This window comes from Aythya marila (genome assembly GCF_965140915.1).
Source record: "Aythya marila genome assembly, chromosome: 5".
Classification (NCBI taxonomy): domain Eukaryota; kingdom Metazoa; phylum Chordata; class Aves; order Anseriformes; family Anatidae; genus Aythya; species Aythya marila.
The window spans coordinates 5,599,518-5,624,272 of record NC_139046.1 but is presented as its reverse complement, the minus strand read 5'-3'; the positions used below and the strand labels follow the sequence as shown (position 1 = coordinate 5,624,272).

General features: G+C 47.9%; 1 protein-coding gene across 2 annotated transcripts in view; it reads left to right on the top strand.

The window, feature by feature from the left end:
• Nucleotides 1-24,755, top strand: part of RTN1 (reticulon 1) — a 97,878-nt gene that overhangs the window by 60,225 nt on the left and 12,898 nt on the right. The window contains exon 1 of one of the 2 annotated variants that reach the window (XM_082760849.1): nucleotides 21,951-22,093. The exons of the other annotated variant lie outside the window; for it this stretch is intronic. Within the exon in view, the coding sequence (XP_082616975.1) occupies nucleotides 22,033-22,093 (61 nt within the window). The 5' untranslated portion in view covers nucleotides 21,951-22,032. Of the gene's footprint in view, nucleotides 1-21,950; nucleotides 22,094-24,755 lie in introns of those variants that run through there. 2 annotated transcript variants of the gene reach the window in all.

Below are 24,755 nucleotides of genomic sequence, written 5' to 3'. Positions count from 1 at the left end.
AAACACTAATGAAATACATCTACAGCATCACTTGTGCCTTCTGTTATCACTTCAGAGGTAAGTCGTACCTCTAGTGTGACCACATTCACCTTCTGGCTTTCAGGGGGATATCATAATGCTCTGTGTTTATTTTCCTTTTTTATTTTATGGCAATTCAGTGTAGGAGAAGGGAACCCCTGGCCTGGAGCTGCACAATTGTGCCGTCACTCACACACTAGATGGCACAACGGGCAGGGCCAGGCTCCAGGCAGGGTCCCCAGCCAGGAAACACAGTCAGATAAAATTCAGCATTTTAAATGCACACCCATTTTGTGCCACCTTTTGTGGCTGCTCTGGCTCCAAACACCCATGAGGGACACCAAGGCTGATGGCCACCAGGCAGTGTCACAAGCCACAGTCAGGACCACTTCTGGCTTTGGGGTGGCACAAATGCCCTTGGTCAAAGAGCTTGTTCCCATCCTCTTTGGTGCCTCCTGTGTCACCCCGTGTTGCCCAGAACTATCACAATGGACATGCACAAAGCAATGCAGGCTTTTTCCCTCTGTGTCCACCTCTGCTTGCTGCAGCAGAGAAGCACAACAACACAATTTTACACAGTGTCTCAAGGAGATTGTTTTCCAGCAGGGATCTGGGAGAGACCTTAAGTTATTCTGAATGGGTTTTGTTCATCAAAACGTAGCCTGCATCGTGTTAGTGCAGCCCTGCTGTTGGGGGAGTCGCTGGTGAGGCATTTTTCTGTGGGAAGGGGATGTTGGGCAGGGTAATTTGGTGAGACGAGGCTCATTTCTCATCTGCGTGTTTTCACCAGGCTGGCTCTGCAATCAGCAGCAAGCCAGGCCACGGCTTAAGCATACGGTAATGTTAGTTTAATATTTGAGTGCCATCTGCTGTAAGTGCCTCCACACTCCGGCCCATCTGTTTTGCCTGTTTCAGTTTGCTTTTTATGGGGCTGCGATAGCTTTGCAGCCTTTGAAAAGTCCCTGCTTGGAAAAGGCGTGGTGGGGAAGGACGTCAGGCCTGAGGCCGGAGCCTTTTCACACCTAAAACCTGCCGGGAGAGGTGAACGCTTTGATCAAGGCCTGGCCTTGCCTCACAGTTGTGGAGCACACCAGTGAACCTCTACACACTCGCTTCCCACATGAAACAATTTAGGTGGGAAGGGACCTGTGGGGGTAATGCAGAGCAGATGAATCTGGGGGGGGGACTGGCATTTTACAAATGGGTTTTGAGACTTTTGGCCATGCTCTTTCCCAAGAGCCATGAGCAGATATTGACTGAAAGAGGTCCTGCAGACATAGACTTTTTTTTTTTGTGGCTTAGCTATCCACAGTTACGGTAAAAATGGCTAAAAATAACTAATAAACAGTAAGAGGATAGTTTTAAGTGAAAGTATCTCGGCATGCAGACCTGCAGCTGGGAGTAAGAGGTGATTTTCTTACTGAAAATTGTTTGATACCAGCAATCCATGTGTTCTTAATATTTTGGGAAGTTTTGCAGTAGATTGGTAGACAGGGTGGTTTTGAGAACCAGTTGCTTTGCAATTCTGCTTTTGGTTTAGGGGGTGACATTGGTGGTAGGGGGATGGTTGGACCAGATGATCCTGGAGGGCTTTTCCAACCTTAATGATTCTGGGATTCTGAGATAGTGTGCTTGGGCAGCAGCTGGGATCAGTAACCACCAAGGGCAATGGTGTCTTCTTGTGATCAGCACAGTGCACACACACTAAAGCATGACCTTGATGTGACCTTCAGAAACATCTCAATAAATCTCATATCCTTCAGGTCTCAGCCAGCGTTGTCCATAGCTTGAGCAGTTTGAACCATTGCACCTCTGGTACCTGTTCCCTGATTTTTCACTGTGCTCTTGAAGATTGATCCTCACATGTTGGGTAAGGCCAAACTTGTAATGCCTGAGTGCCAAAGCATCTTAAACACAGTGGCTGGATACTCTGAGGTGCTTTTAAATTCGATGTAGCTTAATGTAGGAAGATCATATATCTTCGCTCGGGACTGTCATCTACTCTACTGCCTGTGCGTGAGCTAAGTACAGAGCTATAAAAATTTATAGACCTTATCCTTCCGTTCTCATATATCTTCCCTTTTAGAGCAAAGGACTGCCTCTGAAGAGTCATCAAAAGTCAGAGCACTCAAATGCAGGTATGCAGACCTCCCCGAAAGATATGGCACAGAACAGAGTTTGTAAATGTTTCTGTAAGGTCAAGATTACGAGATTACCTCCTGACCAGTAAAAAATAAAATTAAAAAGAGCTACTTGTGTGACTGTATGCAGGTGCTGGATGGTTACGTCAAATATTTCAGTATCAGAGACATGAATGGCAGAGTCTAAGCCAAGGGTATCTGTATATAAACAGGAACCTGATGAGAACAGGTCCAAGGAGTAAAGATGCTTCACATGTGAAGGTCTCTTTCCCTGCAGGCTGGGCTGCACAAGCCCCCTGCTTGCTCTGCCCATGTCCATGTCCATGCCCTCCCAAACCGAGCACCCAGGGATGGCTCAGTGCTGCTCCTGGGAAAGGCTGCAAGGAAAAAGCCACTCTGCTCACGAGTGATTTTCTGTTCTTGGGGACAAGCCTCAACTGCAGAGTCGCTCACAGCTGAAGCAAATTTTATAAGCTAAAATCTTGACACCGTGTCCCTTTCGGAGTCTCTTGGCATTAGCAGTGACTCAGCTTTTGGGCAAGGTCATTTTTTAAGGCCAAGTTGCTTGTTTGTTGTGGCTCTGACGTTGATGGTTTGATCACAGTGACAGTTTTTCCCAGATGCCTTGGTGTAGCAAAGCTTTGCCTGGATATTCTGGGCAGATCTCAGACAAATCTAGCACTTACTGATAGGTTTTCTGCGGCTATATATATGGTAAGGAAAAATACTTATATTGGTTGTAAAGAAAAAAAAAAAAAAAACATATATAAAAAGGGGAGAAGTTATACCACCTGCAAGGCTTTTTTGTAAATGATGTTGAAGAGCTTTCTTTGTAACAATTCATGCTTTTAGCTCTGACAGTGCTTAGGAGAGTTTATATACTGTAACAGAAATCAGGAGAAGTAAAAAGCAAAATACACCATATTGATTTTATTAACACAGAATATTTTGCCTGTTCATATGATTTTATTATTATTATTATTATTATTTTTGACATAGTGTTTTGCAGGAAATGTTTGGCGTAATTTGTTTTCTTATTTGCCAGAACTGCTGCTTCTGAACCTCTGCAATGATTTGAGAGCTGGGAATCATGGGTTTTCACCAGTTTTATTGATTAATTCTAATGAAGTGTTTAGACTCATTTCAGGTCAGATTTAAATTTAAGATTAAGGTCTGGTGGTATAAAATACAACCCTAGTTCTCAAGATGAGGTGAAATACCAGCCTGTTTCAGGCTTAATCCAGTAATTCTTCAGATGTAAGGTAGAATAAGGACTTCCCTGGATGTTGTTATTTGTCTGGCAGATAGCATGAGGTTAAAATTGATGTGTTTGACTGCACTGAAGGTCTGGAAGGGGGTGCGTGATGGGAGCTCCCCTACACTGGGAATAAAACCTGGAGGTGGGTATTGATTTTACTGGCACTTTTCCTTCACTTCTGAGAGTGCATTGCTGATTGGGACATAATGGCCATATTGACTGAAAAGGGGATTTTATTTTCTGGGGAGGCTGCTGTGTTCATATGAATTCAGAACCACATAGGAAATAAGAGATACGCAGTGATCCAACAATTGAGAGGGCTTGATTTGTTCTCTGAAGACACAGCATCTGGTGTTTCTGTCATTTTGACTCTTAATCTTATCCTGATTTCCACTTTCTTTTGTTTAGTCCTCTGCAGTGATTTTTTTTTTCCAACTCTCTTGACCTTTACCCAACTCAGGTAATTTTGCCCACTGTTTTTTTGCAGGTAGATAGCACAGATTTCTTCTCTTTTCCCTCTGTCTCCGACAGCAGCTCAGTGGTTACTGGAGAAGTGTAGCAGTGAGACGTCATTTTGGTGTTCTGCTTTCACAGCACTTCATTTGTGTGTGAGGAATACAAATAGGTATGGAAGAAATTTCTCTTACAAGAGGACAGGTTGCTTTGGATGGCAGTAGTCACCTACCTGCACCATGGGTCTGCCAGGGGCTAGCCTGGCTGTGGTGGGGACATTTGGTGATGTCAAGGTCACTGAAATCAGCTCTAGCAATGACAATAAAGGTTTGTCATTTTGGTAGCGATGACAAATTTTACAAGTGCCATGAGGCTGGGAGGCTTCTGCTCAGCATCACTGATGAAAACCAGGCATACCTGGATCCTCATGCTTCTGCAGCAGGCATTTCTCCATTCAAGAGGATTGAGCATTTGTCTCCTGCATATTCAGGGCTTAGCAGACACCAAACATTAACATTTTGCAAGCGACATCAGGTGGCAGTGAATATTGCATGAGGAAAACCCCTGGCAGTGGGATTGCTTTTTGCTTTCCCAGAAGCCTCCTTTTTTGGGTTTATTTTCCTTGCAACTTCAGCTTGACTCACAGCCCTTTGATATCACCTGCTCACAGTAACCCTTTCCCACCTGGTGCCACGTTATTTTATATGGCATCAGCAATCTCGTCCAAAAGTTTCAGCTGACGTTGGAGTTTCTTACACCACAGCTCCCCTTAGGAGGTAAGGTGGGCACTAATTAAGTTGACCCAGGTGCTGCCAGTCCTCCAGCACTCTCCTGCGGTTCCCCAACACCTCTGGAAAAGACGTGCCAGCTTTTTCACAGTTCATGTGGACACAATCCACAGCTCAGGTCATGAGAGTGCAATCTGCTGAGAGGTAACCTCAGGAGTCCTCTAGAGCTCAGGTAATTTGAGAGGAACAGAAAGGATACAGATAATCAGTACTGCCTTTGCAAAAAGCTGTGTCTTAGAAAGGGAAGGCTTTCAAGGCAGCAAACTGAGCTTGCATTAGGGCTTTGACATCAGTCCATCCAAATTGCTGGGTAAAGTAGGTATCTTAGTAAAGACCACCCCCCTCCAAACTGAATCCTAAAGAATAATTTGTCAGGGAAACAGCTCTTGGCATTGCTACAGCACATCTGGCTAAATATAAACACTGCCAGGGCAGCACATTTCATATAAACGTGCAAAATGGAATATTTTAAAATTGTCTCTTATCTCCTGAACAGCAGGTGCATGAGACTGCAGAATTTAAAGGGAAAAAAAAAAAAACAACCGCAGGTTTCCGAGGTCTGACAGCACCCACAGCCTGGCTGGCATAAACCTCTGCCGTGTGCGCAGTTCCTTGGGATCCGCAGTGGTGTAAGATCAAAACCCAGCCTCTGACAGTCCCGGAGGCACTGTTTTCACAGTGTCTCATTTATAAGCAGCCTAGGAGCTACACTCGCTCGGTGAGTGCTGTTGGCAGAGGCAGGCATAGCACAGACAGGGCTTTCTGCTCTCTCTTTTAGAGAAATATAAAGTGCTCCTTACAGAGGCAGGGGGGAATTACTGCATACGTCCTAATGAAATGCTGTCAACATCCACAAAACAAAGTCTGTACCTGGGCAACCAGCAAGGAGCCGGGTATAAGAGCTTATAGAAAAGCCAGCAGAGATTAATAGCCAGGATTTCTGAGGGTCACTTTGCCAGCTAATATATCATAGAGACAACAGCAGCTAATGCTTACTCGCTTAGGCTGAGTGCGGCACCTTTTCTGGAGCACGGAATTAACTTCCTAAATCACAGAATCACAGATTTGTAGGGGTTGGAAGGGACCTCAAGAGATCATCAGGTCAAACCCCCGTGCCAAAGCAGGTTCCCTAGAGAATATAAGGGAGAGAACAGGCTGCATCCGTGGCTTGTCTCAGACGGCTGCGCTGGAGCTTTGCTGCTGCTGCTGAAACAGCAGGCCTGTGTGTAACCTTAGCTGAAAGCACAAGGTTTACGGCTCCAGCCAGGGAGTTGTAAAGCGTGGGATTTAATAAAAGCCGTAGTAGCAATTGTGCCTTCTGAAATGAGCCCTCACCTATACGGTTTATTTGCACAGGCAGTTACTGCGGCTGGATGTGATGTGCTGACTGTGCTGCCTGGTGCTCTCAGACGCGGTAATTGCACACACAGCCCAGGTCAGAAGTTGCGTGGGCAATGATGTTCAGCGTTCAGAGAAACAGTCCTAATTCCTCACGGGGAAAGGGTCTGAGTGGAGCAATTTTGGCAGACTGAGAGATGGCTCCGTCCCGGTCACAGCACTACTGGGTTTTATCCATATTCAGGGCCTTGCTTGTTTCGGTGCTGCTGGTTGGCAGTGAAACAACCTAAATTTCCAGGCAAAGCAAGAAAAGAGATGATATTATCTTTATTTTACAGATGGGATGCTGAAACACATGCACACCCGTCTTACAGCCCCTTTGCCTAGGAAAGCTGGTTAGGAAGGGATTGTGAATGACTAATTTATCATATGATTAATGGGTTCATTGAGTGTGGTGAATTGATTTCAGTGCAATAACACCACGAATACACAACAGAACTGGGAAACAACCCCTCTTTTTCCCGAATCCTGCTTTGTGAGCTCATCCTTATTGCTTGCTCACTGACCCTTACATCCGCTGGATGTCTGTAAAAAAATCAGCAGGTTTCACCATCAGTCAAAGTGGCAGTGACCATGCATCAAGCAGAATGGTGAGCAGCACACCACTTCTATCCTATGGGCGATTTCCATATATATAGGTATATTTCCATATATCTGTGGCAATGTGCTTGCCACTTGTAGATCTTGCTCCTCCAGCAGCGGTGAAGCGGAGATTATGCTGGAATGCAGTTAAATGGAGAAAAAGAGCCAAAGAACCAATCCTCCTAAGTGCCCCGGCGGCTTTGACACGTGCTTAATGGCGCTGAATTATTCATGGAGCTGGCTGGCCAAGCTGACATTGCAAAGGGAAATAAATGAGGGTGCCGGAGAGAAAATGCCAAACGACATGTCAGCCAAACGGCCGAGTGTCACGGACTTCATGGAGGGTCTGGTGTGGGATCCCACCCCTTCTGTGCTGGTTGCTGCCTGGTGCAAGCCCTTTGTAGGGCACTGTGAGCATGTTGGCCATGTGCTTAGGTGTGATTTCGGTGATGCTTATGGGGCTGGGTTAGTTCTCCTTGTGGTGGGATGATTTTCCTTGAAGAGAGGTGTTGCAATGGGCTGGCCCCATTGATGGGGCATCTGCAATGCAGCAAGTAAGGCCTGAAGTCAGAGATTAACTCCTGTCTGCTGCGTCTCTCTGAAGAATTTGTCATCTCCCCTTATTCCCTTTTAAAAAAGTCTCTTTCTGCTGTTCCTGCCCCACTGGTTAAAGGACAGTCACCTGCTGTGCAGTGTCACTGCTCCTGCTGGAGGTGAGAGCCCCTTCATGTTCACTGCACTACAGCGCACAGCAGCAGCAAGAGGAGTGCCTGGGATGAGCAGTCGCCACCCAGCACGTGATAGATGGCTGAAATGATCAGTGGGATAATTTTGGGTTCACAAACCTGCCTATAAGGTGGTTTGAGCCCTGCCTGCAGAGCAGGATTGTTCCCTGGCACCTCTCTGTCTGCTAAGACAGAAATGTTGCCTCAAACACCACACAAATGGCTCTGCTACATATGGCTGAGCTCTCCTGGGTACTCTGCAAGAAAATATTCAGAGAACTTGGCTTCAGCTTCTGTTGTTGTTGTTGCTCTGATCTGGAAACGCTGGCAACTGAGATTTGGTGCCCCGAGTCAGGATTTATTCAGATGCTGGCTTTGCTTTTGCTCTGTGGGCAAGGGCGGAGTTAAATCTGCAGTTACTATTCATGGGTCTGAATCAGACGGGTACATTCACTATACCTACAGGTATCATTTGATACTGAAGCCTTCCCATCTCCTCTTGCCTGCTCTGTGCCTGCTCAGTGGGAGGGTTCCTGTTGCTGCCCCCAGGTGTGAGCTCTGTGCCTCTGTTAGGCCTCCAGAGCATCTTGTGGGAGCTGTGTCTTGCCAGAGCTGGAAGAGTCCCAATATTCAGTGATCCCCCATTGGTACTCTCCCCTCCTCAGAAACAGACCCTAAGAAATGCGGAGAGTTCATCTCTGTTAGCCAATTGTTCCCCGCTGAAGTGCAATGAGATTTGAAAAATTGAATCAATGGAGAAGATTCTGCCACACACTTTGGTTTTCTGGTTTGTTTTTTCTTCTTTGTTACAAGGTTTAGCTGTGGTAGTTGGATTCTTCCCAGAAAGGGGAGAACGCAACATGCTCTCAGCTGCGTAATCCTGTGGGATTTTGCTCTTGCTGACAGAGCTGAAGAATCCGTAAAATGCTGAGGTAGCCCCCGTGCATCCTTTCAGCGCATTTCTAAATGAGAAGAGGAAGGAAAGGGAGGTAACTATTTACTAGAACTGTGGATTGGACAGCACCCAGGGATACACGTTTGGATAACCTGCATTGCAAGAGAAGTCAGGGGAGCAGCAGGTGACTTTGAAAGGCTGTCAGGCTGTCGTGCTAGGCACGTTTGTTAGCACACACAGATTGCTCCCTGACTTCTCGAGGAAACAGCAAGCTCTGCAGTTATTGTTTTCAGATCTTATTTCAGTGGTAGTGTCTGGAGGCACGGTCACGATCAGGACCTTTGTTCGGCCAAGATACACACAAACCCTTTTGGCCCATTTCTTGTTGGCAATGTGAGCAGGGGATGTTATCTGCAACCCTTGCACAGCTGCTTAGCTGCTGTGCAGTAACTGGGGCTGCCTTTACTCCTCAGATCCCTCAGCAGCCTGACCTGAGGATGCTCAGCTTCTCCTTATGCCTGTACTTGGTGTCAGATCCACCTCGTGCAGCAGGATGGGGTGGTTTTGGTAGGAGATGAAGCACAGCCACCCCTTCAGCTGTACATTAGAGGAATGGAAATACGTAAGGGCTGGCGGACCAAATGGTCTGCTTTAATTATTCATCGTTAGAAGCAGCTATTATTAAAGATATACCCTTCTTGGTCTGAAGTAATAACTGCTAGCCTGTTTCTTTCCTCGATTGCTACCACCCGCCATCCTGCTGCACTCGCTTTTGAAGCAGGCCAGGTCAAAGGCCTCCTCCATCAAGTCCAGCTCCAACCTATTGCCACCCCCAGCAACCCCAGCCCTCCTGAAGCACCCCTTAGACCTGTTCCTTGCAGTAATTCATGAGAGCCAGCCAGTGCTTTGCTCCTCGTGCTGGTCCCAAATGGGTGCTGGGCTTCCCTTGCTGCGTGCCATCGATTCCCCCTGAGCCTGACTCAGCTGCTGAGTACCCAGGGGAAAAGTTCCCGTGGCGGTGCCAGCACGCTCACTGCCATCCCCTTTCCTCTCTGAGAGGCACAGGCGTTGTTTACTCCTCTTTTTAATAACACAGATGGGTTTAATAGTTCTCTGCCTTCGCCCCCAGTTCCTTCTCCTTGTCTGTAGCCTGTTTAATGCTTCCTTCTAAGTGATGGCTTTGTCACTTAATCTCATTAAAACTTCTCTTCATTGAACCCCGTGAGCTGCTTATCAGACCGTAAGCCTAATCGCCCATTTGTAATTAATTTGTTCTGTGCCTCCTACAATTCGGCACCGTTAGGTAATGGCATCAGCCTCAAGGTCACGGATACGCAGCGCGAGGCTGCAGCGCTACCTGCCCCGCGAGCCTCCCTCCTCCTGCCTCCTCCCTGTGCCTCACTGCTTTATTTCACTGACAGCTTTCTCCTTTTCCCTGAGCCAGTTTTTGCTGCATTTTGGCTGCCTCCTGTCCGGCTTGTGCTGCTGTGTGACTCTGCAAATCGATCTCCTGCACTGCCTAGAGGCAAACGCTTTCCTGATATCCTCCAGACTCACCCGCACTGTTTTCCCTCTTACCTTCCAGTTGGTTCTTGTTTGGTCCAAGAAATTGGGTGCACTGTTCTTCCTTTGCTGAGTTACACATTGTAAAACTGGAAAAGCTTAATAATTTGATGGCTGTATTTAAAAATACGAACAAATCCTGGATCCCCAGGGTGGCACAGCCTGCTACCACCAGCCCGTTCCTCTTGGTGGGATGCGGAAGGAAACCAGGCACCAACTGGAGTGAAAACCAACCCCGTGCTGCTCCCTGCACATCGATCCTTCTGCTGTGCTGGTACTCGGCACCACCACAAAGTCTGCCTCCAGCTTGTGTATAAAGGAGTTTTGGGGCCCTGCCCTGGCTGGGTCTGCTGGCTTGAGATAAATTTCAAGGTTAGGAAAGGCAAGAATGATACCTTGGGTGACGTTGCTGTTTTCTCATTGGGAATTGCTGATACAGGGTTATCTTGGACCTTTGTGGGCTCTTGAAATAGGGTCAGTCCTGCGTGAAGCTAAAGCACTTCATTTTCCACAACAGATTTACCTTCATCTCTTCTATTTCCCTGTTTGGATGTAGGATCTAGAAGACTTGAGTTGGTTTGGCTCATTCCTTCCATTTTGCTGCTTTTCCCCTGAAAACCACCTACTGAACTTAAGTAATAGACCTACCCAGAGCTGTCATTAGATCAGAGATATCAGTGCTCAATACAGTATTGATCGCAGTGTTCACAAATTCAGCGTTCAGGCAGCTCCACCGAGCAGGTCCAAACCCATATAGTTGAGTCTGCAACTATAGATTTGTAATTTGTAGTTTTTGTAAGTCTGCTTAATTTATTATTATTATTATTATTACTATTATTATTATTAGGCTTGATATTCAAGAAAGAAAAAAAAACGGTGAGAAATTCTGCTGCCTCTTGGGAGAAGGCAGACAGCCATAAAATGGATATATCTTTGGGCAGGGGGGAGTTGATGCAGGAAGGACATTTTGCATTTGCTCCTGTAATGGCTGCACACGTATCAGCTCCGCTGCCTCGCTGGGAGCCGGAGAGGTGCCCGGGTACATCGAGCTCCGTCACTCGAGAGGGCGCAGCGTTTTGGGCAGGAGGCAGCTCTTACCTGAGGAGGTGCGGTAATTGCTCCCAGTGCAGCGCGCCTGGCTCAGCAACACGATGCAGTGTGCTTGCGGGCTGCTAGGAACGGCGTGTTTGAATGAAGTTACACCTCGAGATGCTAGTTAAGGGCAGGGAAACTTTGTGTTTGTGGTTGTAGTCACATAAAGTCACGCTGTTGCACGGAGAGGCTGTGGCTGCCCCATCCCTGGAGGTGTTCAAGGCCAGGTTGGACGGGGCCCTGGGCAACCTGATCTGGTGGGAGGTGTCCCTGCCCATGGCAGGGGGTTGGAAATGGGTGATCTTTAAGGTCCCTTCCAACCCAAGCCGTAATTCTGTGATTTTATGATAAGTTTCTGCTGGAGGGTCACATCGATAAGGCTGAGTGACTTGAGGAGACTCACTCCTGAGGTCTGAACCAGGTTTGGATCAGCAGATAAATCGTGTTTCCTAAACCGTGCTCATTTCCCAGACCATCCTCATTTCAGTCTCTCTCTGCAGTACAGTCCTTCAAACCATGCCGAAAACATCTTTTTAATCCATTTACATAACTCCCTTTGTGCGCTGCGCTGCCTTTCTCTGTGCTCACACAATCATTACACCGATGCGATCAACAAAAGACCGCAAATCATTTTATTCGGCGCATTCGCCGTTTCCTCTGAGAATGAGCCAAAGTTTGGTCTCATTCAGCTGTAATGTGCTTGGACCCCGCAAGCACCATTGCAGCACTGACTATCAGCTATCTGAAGGGGCTTTTTTTTTCTTTTAATTTCGATTTTGTTTTATTTTTAATGATCCATTTGTCTCTTCAGGCTCGGGAGCAGGCGGCGAACTAGCTGCGATTTGCAGCCGCAGGCTGCCCGCTCCCTCCTCTGCTTCCATGGAAACACGTGTTGGATGAGGCGAAATCAGGCACAGGCTTACAGCAGATGATTTCCAAAATAGTTGCTTTTCCTTGCAAGGAATCATGCACCTCCTGTTTGTGCAAAAATTTGGGTGAGGAGGAAACCTGGTTAAAGGGATGACTTTGCAAGGTGCCCGGCTGCTGTTGCCGCAGGGCTGGGAGCATCCTCCCTGAGCCCCTTTGCTGCTCAGGACCCGATGCATGAGGGGTTTGGAGCTGCTGTCCTTATGGCCAGGGCATTTGGGGTTGGGAGGGTTCAGCTTTGATGTAATCCCTTCTCTTTTCCTTCATCTCCTCCCTGGGGAGGTGGAAATCATCCTCTGCTCTGCACTCCGGCACCCCGAAGCTACCCAGTTTGCTCCCTGCATCTCCTGGGCAGCCTCTCCCCTCCTGGGTCACGGTGAAAAACAGATTATTTGCAGTTTGAGGGCAAAACAAGGGAGGGGTGAGGAAAGGGCAGGGGCTTACACAAGGCTGCATGGCACAGGCTGTGCCTGAGACAGCTTTTACAGGTGGCTGGTGTGTTTTGCAGGAGAAGCGATTCAGAAAAAAAATAAGCTTTGGGGAGAAAAAGGGCCTTAAGCTGTAGCTGCCAGGGCTTGGGTAAGCGTGGGCACAGCTCCACGGGGACTGATCCTGCTGTGGGACCCCAGGTCCTGCTGAGGGCTGAGCCCAAGCCATGGCAGCAGCACAGTCAGTGCCTTCTACTTGCCAGCGAGGGGGCAAAAACGCTTGGAAAGGCACAGAGGCGAAGGAGGTGCTGAGTGGGACCTATGCGAGGTGTCTCTCCAGGATGGAAAAAGCTGTGTTTTATCCTCCAGCACATGCAAAGCGTTCAGATTTTGAAGGTTTCCTCTCTCAGTGGCAGCCCAAGGACAAAACAGGGTGGTGGGAACATCATCTTCCGAGACACCCCCTACGCCAAGTCCTTCTGGCTGCAGCGGCCGGGAAGCTCATCCTCTTCACCAAGCTCTGTCTCAGGTGTCAAGAGGTAAAAATAAATGTTGGTCCACGCTGCCTGCTGGTTCCACACTAATCAGAGCCCTTCGTTAGTTATTTAGCTTCGGGGAAATGTGCCACAAGAGTTCTGACACTTCAGATGTGCAAAGTAATTGCTGCGTTTACCTCCTGGCTAATTGAAAAGCCGAAATAAATTGTGGTGGGATGAGCAGTGGTGCCCGGGGTGGGTGGGGGATTGGGGCTGGGACCTTTCCGCCCTTGTGTGTGGCTTCACCCAGAGCCCAAGGGGTCTGCCACGGCTGGAAGGGCTGGGGTTGTCCCCCTGTGTGGTGGCATGGGCTGGGCACCTCACACATAGCCGTGGCCACCTCCACCCTCCCCTCCGTGCAGCCCTACAAGCAGCAGGTCTCCGTGCATCACGCCTCCCCTTGCTTTCTGCACGCCCCTCTCCGAAATAAGTAGGTCTCGTCTGCAGGTTTGCAACCTGGGGAAAACAAACAAACGCAGAGCAGCGCGGCTATATTTATCTGAAACTCAGAGGCTGTGCTTCGCAGGGAACTTTGATCACTTTGAATGCGAGACAACCTGGAAAAAAAAAAAATAGAGGGAAAAAAATTAAAAAACAAGTTTTGGAAAAGGTAACAGCTGCGGTTTCCAAAATGAAGTCTCTTGTCTCGTCTCTCCTGGCCCCAGTACCAGACATCCTAATCTAGGGGGCCATTATCTCCTGGCTTTGTGCTGGGGCTGCTCAGAGGCTGAGGTTTTCAAAGCCCAGAGCCACGGGTAGTGGGGCCCAGGACCAGGATGGCATTCAGCAGCAGCTGCCCTTGCCTGTGCTACCTGTGATAGGAGAGGTCCATCCAAAGCGAAATGCAGCACTTGGGGTTTGGGTTTGTTTGTCTGTGTATACAAGGGTTGTGGGTTTCTTGAATTTATCATGATTCAAAAGTAACGTCACGCTGTTATGTTTTCTCTCCAATTCATTTACAAAAAAAAGAAAAAATAATTTTAAGTATCTGGTGTATGAAATGCAAGGGCCCTAGGATGGGACACAGGGATGTGGGGATTTCAAAACCTGGATGTTTTTGTTTAGAGTGAAATATCTGAAGGGGTATTTGGTGGTACCTGTCTGAGCTGGGGAGTTTCAGCAAAGCCTCCCATGCTAAAATGCTTGCAAGGAGTAAAAGACGTGGGGGAAGCAGCTCCTTAAGTCCCCACAGACCTTTTGCAATGCTCTCCCCATCCTATTTTGCTATTTTCTTTGCAGTTCCTCAGTTTCTGCAAAACCTGTGGCAGGGAATCCAGTACCCATACCGAAAACACGCTCTGTTATTCTGCCACCCCGCACTGTTCACATGCAGTGCGCTGGGACAAGGGCTGGGGCTGTACCCCGTACACCCACAGTGCCACTCAGAAAATGCTGCTGCTTCTGCCATACCCACACACTATTCGGTGTTGAAGCAGAGAGGTTAGACATCCTGTGATACAAGGGAAATGTTTTCCCTTTTTTTCCCTTTTCCAGCAAACTCCCATCCTGCCCATCCTCACAAAGATAGCAAAATAAATCCATTTTACATACTAATTCAAACTCACTCAATACCTCCTGTTACATATTCACCCTCATCCGGAGCAGAGGGTTATCTTGCCTTTGCAGAAGCGATCAGGAAAACGTGGTGTGCGGTGTTTAAAGACGTCGTCGGGCACATCTGAATTCCTTCGCCCCTTCAGCTGGGTTTTCTAAACGGGAAATGGTTTTGCCGGTGTGTCTTTAATCCCTCGGCCTTGAGAATGGAAAATGAAATTGTCCTCTCTCCGATGCTTGACATCAGCCTCCAAATCAAGGCTTTCTCATTGTGTGCAGAGAGGGGGAGTGCCGAGAGGATGCGTGTTATTTGAGTACTCAGAGACGGGATCTGTTTTTCAGAGAGAAACCCACTTCCACAAATTCGGTGGATTATTCTGGACTCTGCATTTTATTTTCCTTCTCTTTTTCCTCATTCTGTATCTCCGTGTATAAAATGCCTCGTTTTAGGGATGACCGATGTTAAGTCCCTAATGAGCTGGCTTCAGGGTGTGGATTTGCATTGCATATTTTGCAGATGTGATGCTGGAAGGAAGCTTGCTTGACCTTCCTTATGGTATCTTCTGACTCCCTTTCCCCCTGACCCTTGTGGGAGATGTGTAGGGCAGGGCCATCCCCCTATATTCAAGCTGTGGCTGCTTTCCTGCTTAGCTGCTCTTTCAGCTGATAGCCTAAAATGTCCCACAAAACTAATTTCCCTGCACTTTTCCCCAGCAAACACAACTCTAACCACTTTCTTGGCACATCGTTTCCCAATGCAATTCTTCTGATTACCCTGGGCTGGCTGCCTTCTGACCTGTTCCCTCCTCTTCAGCCACGTTTTTGCCTAACAGCCGAGTCCTGTGCATCCCCCCAGCCTGCAAATGGGCTCGAGCATCCTCCCTCCCCGTGCAGAGAGCATTTTGGTCCCCATGTGCTTGCAGGCAGCAACAGGGCTGTGGGATAAGCTGTGGCTGTGGCTGCTGCATCCAGCAGCGTGTTCGTGGTCTGCTGCTGTTTTCCAGGGAAAGCTGGGGTTGCCATGACAATTGTAGGATGGTTGAGTGGTGCTTGCGTGGCCACAGCATCTGCAGACCTCTGGCACCAGCGCATTTGTCCCGCCTGCCCCTGTGCAGTGGATGGGGGAAGCGGTGCAGAGGGGTGGGCAGCTGAGGGCCTGTTAAATGACCCCATTCCCCAAAGAAAATGGCTTTTTTGGGGAATGGGAGCTGAGGTCTGCTCTGTACCTTCACCTGCTCACTGGGGTCAGGCTTTGAGGAGGGCTGGTAGGTACAGGAGCCAGCAGAAATGGTGCAAACCACAGCCTGTTCACCAGCACCCCTGGGTGCCTGCGAGGATGCCAGCCTGAACTAGAGGCTTGTGGCACCACTGCAAAAGAAACCTCTGTCTCCTGAGCCTCTGCCCGTGGGCTATTGGTTTAATTTGCAGTTGTGTTTGCACAGCTCCAGCATCAGCCCTGGGCACCATTCCACCTGCAAACGGTGATGGAGACACCCACAGGACAAGGCATTTTGGAAGGTAATAAAAATTGTGTCCTTCCCTTTTCTGCCAGGCATGCTTGGCCAAAGGGGAGGCTCCTCTGTCCGCAGCACCAGGCAGGATTTTGCCCCTTCCAAGAGCCACGCAACCCCAATTCGTCTTCACCATCTTGCTTGGTCTCCGCTGGCCCAAGAACGCCAGCCAGCAACACTTGCCTGCAACTTGTTTACAAAACTGCACGAGGCTGCTTCGCTCGAGCAGCAGATGTTGTGCCAGGTGCTGCAGAAATAAAGCTTTAAAAGCAGATGATGACCCAAATTTAAATAGACCAAGCGGACCCAGAGACCCAAGAGAGAGGATTCCCAAGGTCACGCAGGAAGCCTCTGGCAGGCGTGAGGGCTGAACATAGATCTCCCGAGGCCCAGCCAACGCTGTGGTCTCAGGACTGTCTTCTCTTTTGTCTTCCAGTCCATTAAGAAGATCAGTTAATGAAATGGAATTAATAATGCCAGCTGCAGCACCAGCAGTGCTGTAAGGGAGATGAATTTAGCAGTACAGACTTAAAAGCACGGGCTTGAAGACGGGGGTAGGCTGCAAGCAGTGCACGAGCCTGCTCTGACGGGGGAATGCAGGAGGTCAGCCAGAGTTCTGGGGTCTCGGCAGCTTCACTGATCACATCTTGAAGAAGGGACGAAGACGTACCAATTGCCTCCCCCAGAGGAGGGTGATGCCCAATTTTAAGGTTCCCAGCACTTGCAAAAAGAAGTCCCACTGGAAAGAAGCAAAAGACTTTTCTAGGTCAATGGCAGGAATAGAGCCTTCATTCTTAGGATCCTTCTGGTTCAAAAATAGCATTAAAGAGCTAAGAGAAACCATCCACTGCTGAAAAGCCAGGAGTAAATCACAGCTGATTCCTATGTCTTAGACGTGCTGTCACCCGCATTAGTCACCAAGCTCTGGTGGCATTGCAGGGGCGCCAACATCCCTGCGATGGTCGGTGAAAAGGATCCGTTCCCATCGGTGGTTCAGAATCCAAAATGGAAAACTGCTTCTTAATAATAGACCCAAATCTCAGGGTTTCCCCCCACATGGCTCTTCCACTGGGATTCAAAGGAAGGCTGCCTCGCTCCCAGGCGGGGAAGCAAGTGCAAAATGTGTTTCACCTGATTTTTCAGCCACTCTTTTGACTCGTGTCACAGGGCCGTTGTCTAATGCCTTCCGATAAGCTCAGACTTGGAGCAAAAATGGGCACGAGGAACAGTCATGCTGAGCAGAGAGCAAAATAGAGGCAGCAGAGAAGAAGCTTAGCTACACACCTCAAAACACGCTTCTTGTCCCTGCGAACCACCCAAATATTTCGACTGATGGTTTTAAAAACCCTGATAAACCCAGGCACTGCAAGATATCTCCAAAAAAAAATTGCAGGGAAGCTGGAACATGATGTGATGTGCTGGGGCACGGCATTTCTTTTGTTGCGAGCATTCAGCTCTAGACATACATTTCAGCACTTTGAGACCATATTGTCTCTTTAACAGCTTATCGATTCCTTTGGTGGCCTAAAGAGCTGAGAAAATAAGTAATTCATCACTGTACAACATCTCCTAAGAGAAACATCAAAGCCCAGGGCAAGAGACACAAGGACAAAGCTGTCCACGTACCACCTAGACTGCGAGTGGTGATGGACCTGAAATAGCCGGCAGCATCTCCCAGCTCCTGACCTTTTCACCTGAGCTGCCTCTGAGCAATTCTGCAGCCCAGAAAATGTGTTGAGCACGAATGAGAGCAAGACAGCAGAGCCAGGATCTGGCCCATCCCTCCGCTATTGACGGCCCCCTCGCCAAAATGTGATCGCTGGCTGCCCTTGGCTTGGAGCACTCGGGCAAAAATTCCCCACTGCTCTTTAGAGCTTTGAGGTACATTAATGGGACTTTTAAAATAGCATCCTCTGTATATTTGTTGCAAATGCTAAGAGCAAATCATCTAGGAAAAAAAATGAAAAACAACAGAAATGTCCCTTAATGCTCTTGTTCCCCTAAGTGCTAAGCGTCGGGATCTTCCAGCACCACGCTGTAGTCCCAGCACTGTCCCCAATGTGTCCTGCGATGCGCTGACGTGGAGTGATGCAGAGCTCTGCTCTGAAAAGCATCATCAGTCCAAAGTGTCTTCAAAGTCACTGCACTTCGAGCAGAACCGGTGACAATTTTAGCTCTATCTTTGAATTTCTTCTCGTAAAATATTCTTTGAAATCGGTGCTGATTTCCACCCCTGTCCTCCAGCAGGGTTGTTAAGGGACAGCCCTGGAGGTTAAGGCTGTGGCTGATCCTTCTTGTGGTCGAACACGGTGAGTCCTGATGCTCTGAGCTCTTATGTTGATTCAACTATATCAAAAAAGCCGTAAATATTTCTAACCCTGAGCTCATCAGAGCTCACCATGGAAGTGATAAGACCTCTGGAAAAGAGTGAGGTAGGGCTGGTAGAGAACCAGGTTGGACACAGGGCTTGTCGTGTTCCCATCCCCGTGGCAGGGTGCCTGTGCCCCTTGCTGAGCTGCAGCCCCCACCCCGTCCAGCACTCCCTGTTGGGGCTGGAGGGATGGAAAGAAATGAGGCTGATGGTAGTCCCCCACTCATGAATTACTTGAGGTTTCTCTCAGTGCAGGGTTAGGAGGAGCTGAAAACACACAGATAACTTTATTTTACGGAGTCCTTCCCCCTAACTTCATCACACGTGGGTCATTATCTCTAGCAGAGATACGTAACAGGCCAATACTGATGAGCCCACTTGGCTTGTGGCTGTGCCATCAACATTAAACTTCAGGTGACCTCACTAAAACATCCAAAGACCTTCAATCATCCCGTAATGTCCTGCGGCAGGAGGAGGATTGCTGTAGACCATGCTCTGAAGGGAAGGAAGCTCCACTTAGTGGTTTTAATCCTGCTTCTGCTCATGATGACAGCAAACTTCTCCTCCAACACTGCACTATCCAGTGGCTCGTGCCAAGAGCTCTGACCTGTGCACGTCTCGCCTTTCTCAGATCCAGGCAGGCTTGTTTGTGCCTTCCTCTCTGCTCAGTACAGATTTAGTCGATGGCCCTGGTTTAGCTCTACTGCAAGGAAATAGTTCTAGGAAATAGCTCCTCGGTCTCTTGATGGCCAACTGCTTAGTCCTAATTCTGGCTCGCTCCTTACCGAATGCATAATTTAAATTCTCATTATAGAGATGCATTTTTTATCAATTGCAGTTTTAGCTCTGGATCCAGCCACTGCTGACTGTGATCCTGTTAAACTTTGTGTGCAAGTCTAGGTAGACACACGTACGGCGTAATGCCAGCTGCTGCCTCTCTCCCTCGCCCAGCTCAGCACTGGAAGCTCCCCGGATGACTTAGTGTGCACCACAAGATGTTCTGATCTCATTTCTATTTCCTAACTTGGTTCATCTCACAGCACCGGTTGGGTCCTGGTTCTGACACAAGTGTGTTCTTGTCACTGCTGATAAAGCAGCAGGTTCTGGTGCCCATGAATTAAAATAGCCCTGGAAGTAGTGTGGGACAGGAACTACGTGGGCCAGGTCTGAAGAGACATTTTTCCAATGGGAAGCAGGAATTGAAGCAGGAAAACTATGGTAGGGTTCATTTTGGTAGCCTGGAGAATCACAAAATCATTCAGGTTGGAGAAGACCTCTAAGATGACCTGGTCCAGCCTTTAACCTAGCACTGACAAATCCACCACTGACCCGTGCTACTGAGTTCTACATCAAAATGTTTCTTGAAGTCCTCCAGGGATGGTGACTCAACCACTTCCCTGTCAGCCTGTTCCACTGCCACACAGACCTTTCTGTAAAGAAATTTCTCCTAATATCCAACCTAAACCTCCTCTGGCACCATTTGAGGCCATTTCCCCTCATCTTATCACTTGGTGCTTGGGAGAAGAGTCCAATCCCCACCTCGCTACAGAATCACAGCCTTCTTTAAGGTAACCTTCTTTGTAGGTAAGCCCTACAACCTCCTTTAAGGTAACTGTAAAGTACAACGAGGTCTCCCCTGAGCCTTTTTTCTCCAAGCTAAACAACCCTGTCTCCCTCAGCCCTCCTCATAAGACTTGTTCTCTAGACCCGTCACCAACTTCACAGCCCTTCTTCGGACAAGAAGGAAGTTTAGACCTGAAGTCTGGGGCAAGGAAAATCTCTGCCGACAATGAGGGAAAGGAGGAATCACCACAAAACCAGGGTGTTAAAGGTACAAGGACCAGTCATCTGTGCAAAGGGAATTAATTAGTCTTTCATAGCTGGCTAAGAAATGCAGGTTACAGTGAGATTTTGTTTCTCCTTACTGCAGTGTTGCTGGTGGTGCGTGCACAATAGCTATCGGTTTCATTGAACCATTCTTGGAGGTTTCTTTGTGTTTCTTTTTTCAGGGACTCCAGGATTTAGGAGTTTCATATGTGTGGTTTTCATACACATTACTTGTAAATGCCTTGTGTTGTGGGTTGGTGCTGGGGACCCTGTTGCAGGGCAGAAAGCAACAATAGAGATGTTTTCTGCTGTTGTGAAGGCTCTAAACCAATCAGACCATGTTGGGAAATCATCCCTTGCCAAGTCCTTTCTTCCTTTTTTTAACTAAGCCAGGAAGCCTGCAAAATCAGGACTTGTAATAATGTTTGTAGATTGTTTAATCTTACTACATGCAATGACAATTGAAGCCAGTTCTGCACCAATTAGTTAATTATTTCTCTGTTAGGGGATTTAAGCTGAGCACAAGCCGTTCTGGGATTTCAGAGATGCTTTTGAAATGCAAGCAATAGCTGCTGCCCTCCATAAACCTAGCAGACCTCCCTAGGTAAAGGTTAAGATATAATTGTGGTGAATTGCTCCCTAAATTCTGGCTTTCTTCTGGGGTATGAGTTACCTGAGGGAGGGGTAAGTGACCCAGTAGTGCCAGCTGGGGAGACTCTGTTAACTTAAGTGTTAAAAATCTTCTGGTTTCGGAGCCAAAAACACAGAGAGGTTCAACCTCGGTTCCCCATGCTGCTGTGTATGGGACCCACTGTCTCTGTGTTGCTGTCTGTTTCCTTATTAAAAGCATAAAGTCAATATAATATGGCTAAAATAAAAATATTTAATAAATTAGTAAAGCCTGCCAGAAATCTGAAAAGGCAAACAAGTTGGGTGAATGTAAAGCATTTTTTTCCCAGTTTTTGCTGAGTACCATGTGGCCATGGCTTACCTGTGACACCCCTGTGAGGCTGCTTTTTAGTTTGCTGATGGGGAAACTGAGGCAGGGCCAGCATCTTCCCTGGGGCAGGAGTGCCAGGGCTGGTGTTAACATTCAGCCAGCAGTGTGCTGAATTACTGCAGAGAACTTTTTCACAAATTGTCCCATAAACCTGCTGTCTCACCCCCTGAATCCTGATGTATGCAGCATTTTGGGCAGCGTTTGCAGCCCGCATGTCCCAGCCCAGGAGCAGCTTGCTGTGTGCAGCATCCCACCACGGCAGGGCTCGGTGTATGGGGTGTGGGTGCTCTGCTATTTCTTGCTGTTTCTGGAATAGTTTCTGGGGAAAAAAATAGCAAAATGGGGGTTGCTTTGATGGGATCGGGTTGCTTTGATGGGATCGGGTCCTGCTTTTGGTTTTCTCCTGCCTGCTCCAAGACCTCACCCAGCCAGGCAGGGGAGAGGGGGCAGCAACACTTGGGGGTGGACAGGGAAATTTGGCCCTCCCCCCAAAAAATGAAGAAAACACCAGATTTCATCACTCCCAAGAAATTTCTGGAACATGAATAGTCACAACCGTGCAGCCGTATAGGAAACGGTGCCCCCACCCCACTCCCCACCGCCTCCACCCACACCGAATTTGTTTTTATTTCTCTGCCGTCAGGTTGCCTTAACCATTTCGATGGCTCGGGAGGCTAAGCCGCCGAGCCAGCGCCAGCTTTTGATTTGAAAGGGGACCGCATCCCCTTTTTCAAAGGAGCCTGCTCCCTAGGGCAACCACATCACACCGCTGATTTGCTGCAGTGGAGACCGCAGCGCGTACAATATGCCCTCCCCCCTCCGCCTGTGCTGCTTACAGCATCAGTCCGGAGCCGAGCGGGGAGACGGGAGCGATACCCGCTAACCCAACCCATGCTGGGGAATGCCTGACTGCTAACAACGCAGTGCCTCCGACCGCAGCACCGGCCCTTCCCCAGCCCTCCGAGATGCAAGCCAGCGCCGACTCCACCAAGATGGACTGTCTTTGGAGCAACTGGAAATGTCAGGGTATTATATCTGTTCGAGTGTTGCATGCTAGAAGGACTGCATGGCAGAGGAGGCAAAGGCAGGATCCATCCATTTTTTGCATTGTTCACCTGTGGGCCTGTGCATGCTGTTTTATCTCCCTCCCCGCGAAGCTTTTATTTGGGGGTAATTTAAGAAGGAAAGGACGAAAAAGCCCTTAATTGTGTCGTTTGAATGTATTTCTCCCATCTCCAGCTGTCTCGCCCTGAAAGCATCCAGGATACAGGACCTTCCTTCCCACCTCGCAGCTCATTTCCCAAGCATCCGCCCTTGCCGTTAGCGGTATCATTCCTCACCCTGGAATCTCTGGCAGGATTTTCAGACCTTTCGGGCTTTAGGAGAGCCGGGCGATGGTGAATTGGTGCCGGCTGGGGCTGGTGAGGGTTTGAGGTGGTTGCGTTGGGTGCCTTGGTGCCTCCTGCCCACGGACACACCCATGGCCAGGGCTTAGCCTAGCGTCGACACAAAGAAAACGCAGCCCCGCCGAGACGTGCGATAGCACCGCGGCATCGCCACCCGCCTCGTACTTTGCTGTAGAGTTTTTTTTTTTTTTTTTTTTTTAAAAAAAAAGCCTTTATTGTGCTTTCGAGCACTCTACTGAGCCCCCTTCATGGGTAAAAATATTGCGATGCTGTGCTCTGCTGCTGCATAGGCGAGGGGAACAATAGCATCTCCCTTTTGGGTTTATTTTCAGCTTCTTTGGAGCGGGTCGGTGACTGCGCTGGGTGGGGCTGGCTACCTTCCGGGGCGCCTCGGACAGCTTTTCAGCCATTTTTAGTCGGCTTCACACTTCCCAGCCAGCATCCAGCCTTTGTTTTGATAAAAGACAGTCTCTGTGACGCTGCTCGGTGGGCAGATTAGAGGGAGAAAAGCTAGCGGCTGATCCTGCCGGGCAGCCTGCTCTCTGCTTTGGGCAGGATTTGTTTGAATGTATTTTATAATTTTAAGGTGCGTGTTTACACTGAATAGATCGGATATGATGCTCACAGCAGGGTTCCTGGGAGAGAGACTCTGTAGCATCATCCAGGATGCTTGCAGGCGTAGTTTCATAAAGGCAGCGACATGTAACCGAAGGCAGAAAACCTTCCTAAGGTGGTTTGGGGCGGGAGGAGGCAGGGGAAGACAGACATTCAGACCCCTGTCTCTAGGGATCTTGATATTTTTGCAGTCTTAATTTGGTTATGGTCTGAGGTGGTGTTTTTTTTCAGGAAAACGAGTAGCAGGAAAGTAAACAGATGCACCTGTTAAATACCAGCCTGCGGCAGCTCAGGCTTTCCATACCTTAATCAAGGGCCAGGGTTTTCTATAGGATTGTGTGATTCCTTAAGCTTATACAGGAGAGCCACAGCCAAACTTGGGAGCCTTTTCATCTGAGATTCAAACATGAACTTCCTTGTTAGATGGGGTTCTGATTTTTGTTTGTTTTGCTTCCAAAAAGGCTAAGTATTTTGCTGATCCTTCTAAAAATATTAATTTGCTGAGTCAGGTTATTGAAACACCTGTATTTAAAGGCAGACTGAATCTGTTCCTTTTTTTAGCAGAAAAAAATATTTACTCACAAGGTTAAAAAAGGGGGGATGACAAAGGGTGTGCTGCTATTGTTTAATTAATAATTAATAATCAATAATAATAGTAGTCTTTCTCTCCTTCTGTGTTCTGTTGGAAATCAAGAGGCAGATTTGCTGGAAATTATATGACACAATCTGACCCATGCTGATTTAAAAAAAAAAATATCTGAAAAAAAAAAAAACGCAGCTGAAATAAATCACTTGCCTCACTTCCACATCATTTGCATATCTTTCTTTTTCTTGGGTGGTGCTTTATGCTTTAAAAATGATCCTGCAGAATACATGAAATAGACAGGGTGTTATTTCTGCCACTGAAATTCTTTGATCAGTCCAAGATAAAATAGAAGAAATTTAAAATTCAGGGGAATGAAGACAAAAGGCTTGATGCACTGATTCTTTTAATATCTGTTATTCACGTACTCTCCATCTCAACCTAGAATATCAGTTTCATGAAAATCTGGAATTGTATAATTTTGCCAAGTTCATTATCAATGGAATTATGGTTCCTCCCTGAAAACTCTGGAATATGGCTGTGAACGTAACAGATGCAGTCCCAGACCTCAGTAAATACTGAGCATATTTTTACTGAAATTATGGAAATAAAATGTTGAGGTTAACATAAGCTTTAATTAATAAACAATCATGCCTACGACTAGCTATGTCACTGGTTTGCCCTTATACTACTGAAAATTGGTGTAAAATTTGGTAGGGGTCTTGAGAAGCTGCAGGGATGCTTGGTGAGGCTTTGGCTTTGCCCCACTGAATCTACATATCATTACTCTCCTCGCAACGAAGCAACTGGTGCTGCTAAATACATTTAAAAGATTGCAATGTGTTTTAGCGACCCATGCATCAAGTAAAGCATGATGTGTCAATGGTAGATCATGACACAGCCCCTCGGGGAGACTGGGAGAGTAAATCGCCCCTGCTGGGCATCTGCTTCATTCAGAATATTGTCACGGGAGGCTTTGGGGAATGGCAGCTGCCATTCACACCCATCTTTTCACACTGGTAGGCGGTGCGTTTGAAGTAGGCCGGGATGGAGCCATGCATAAGGCATGGGTGTGCGGAGAAAT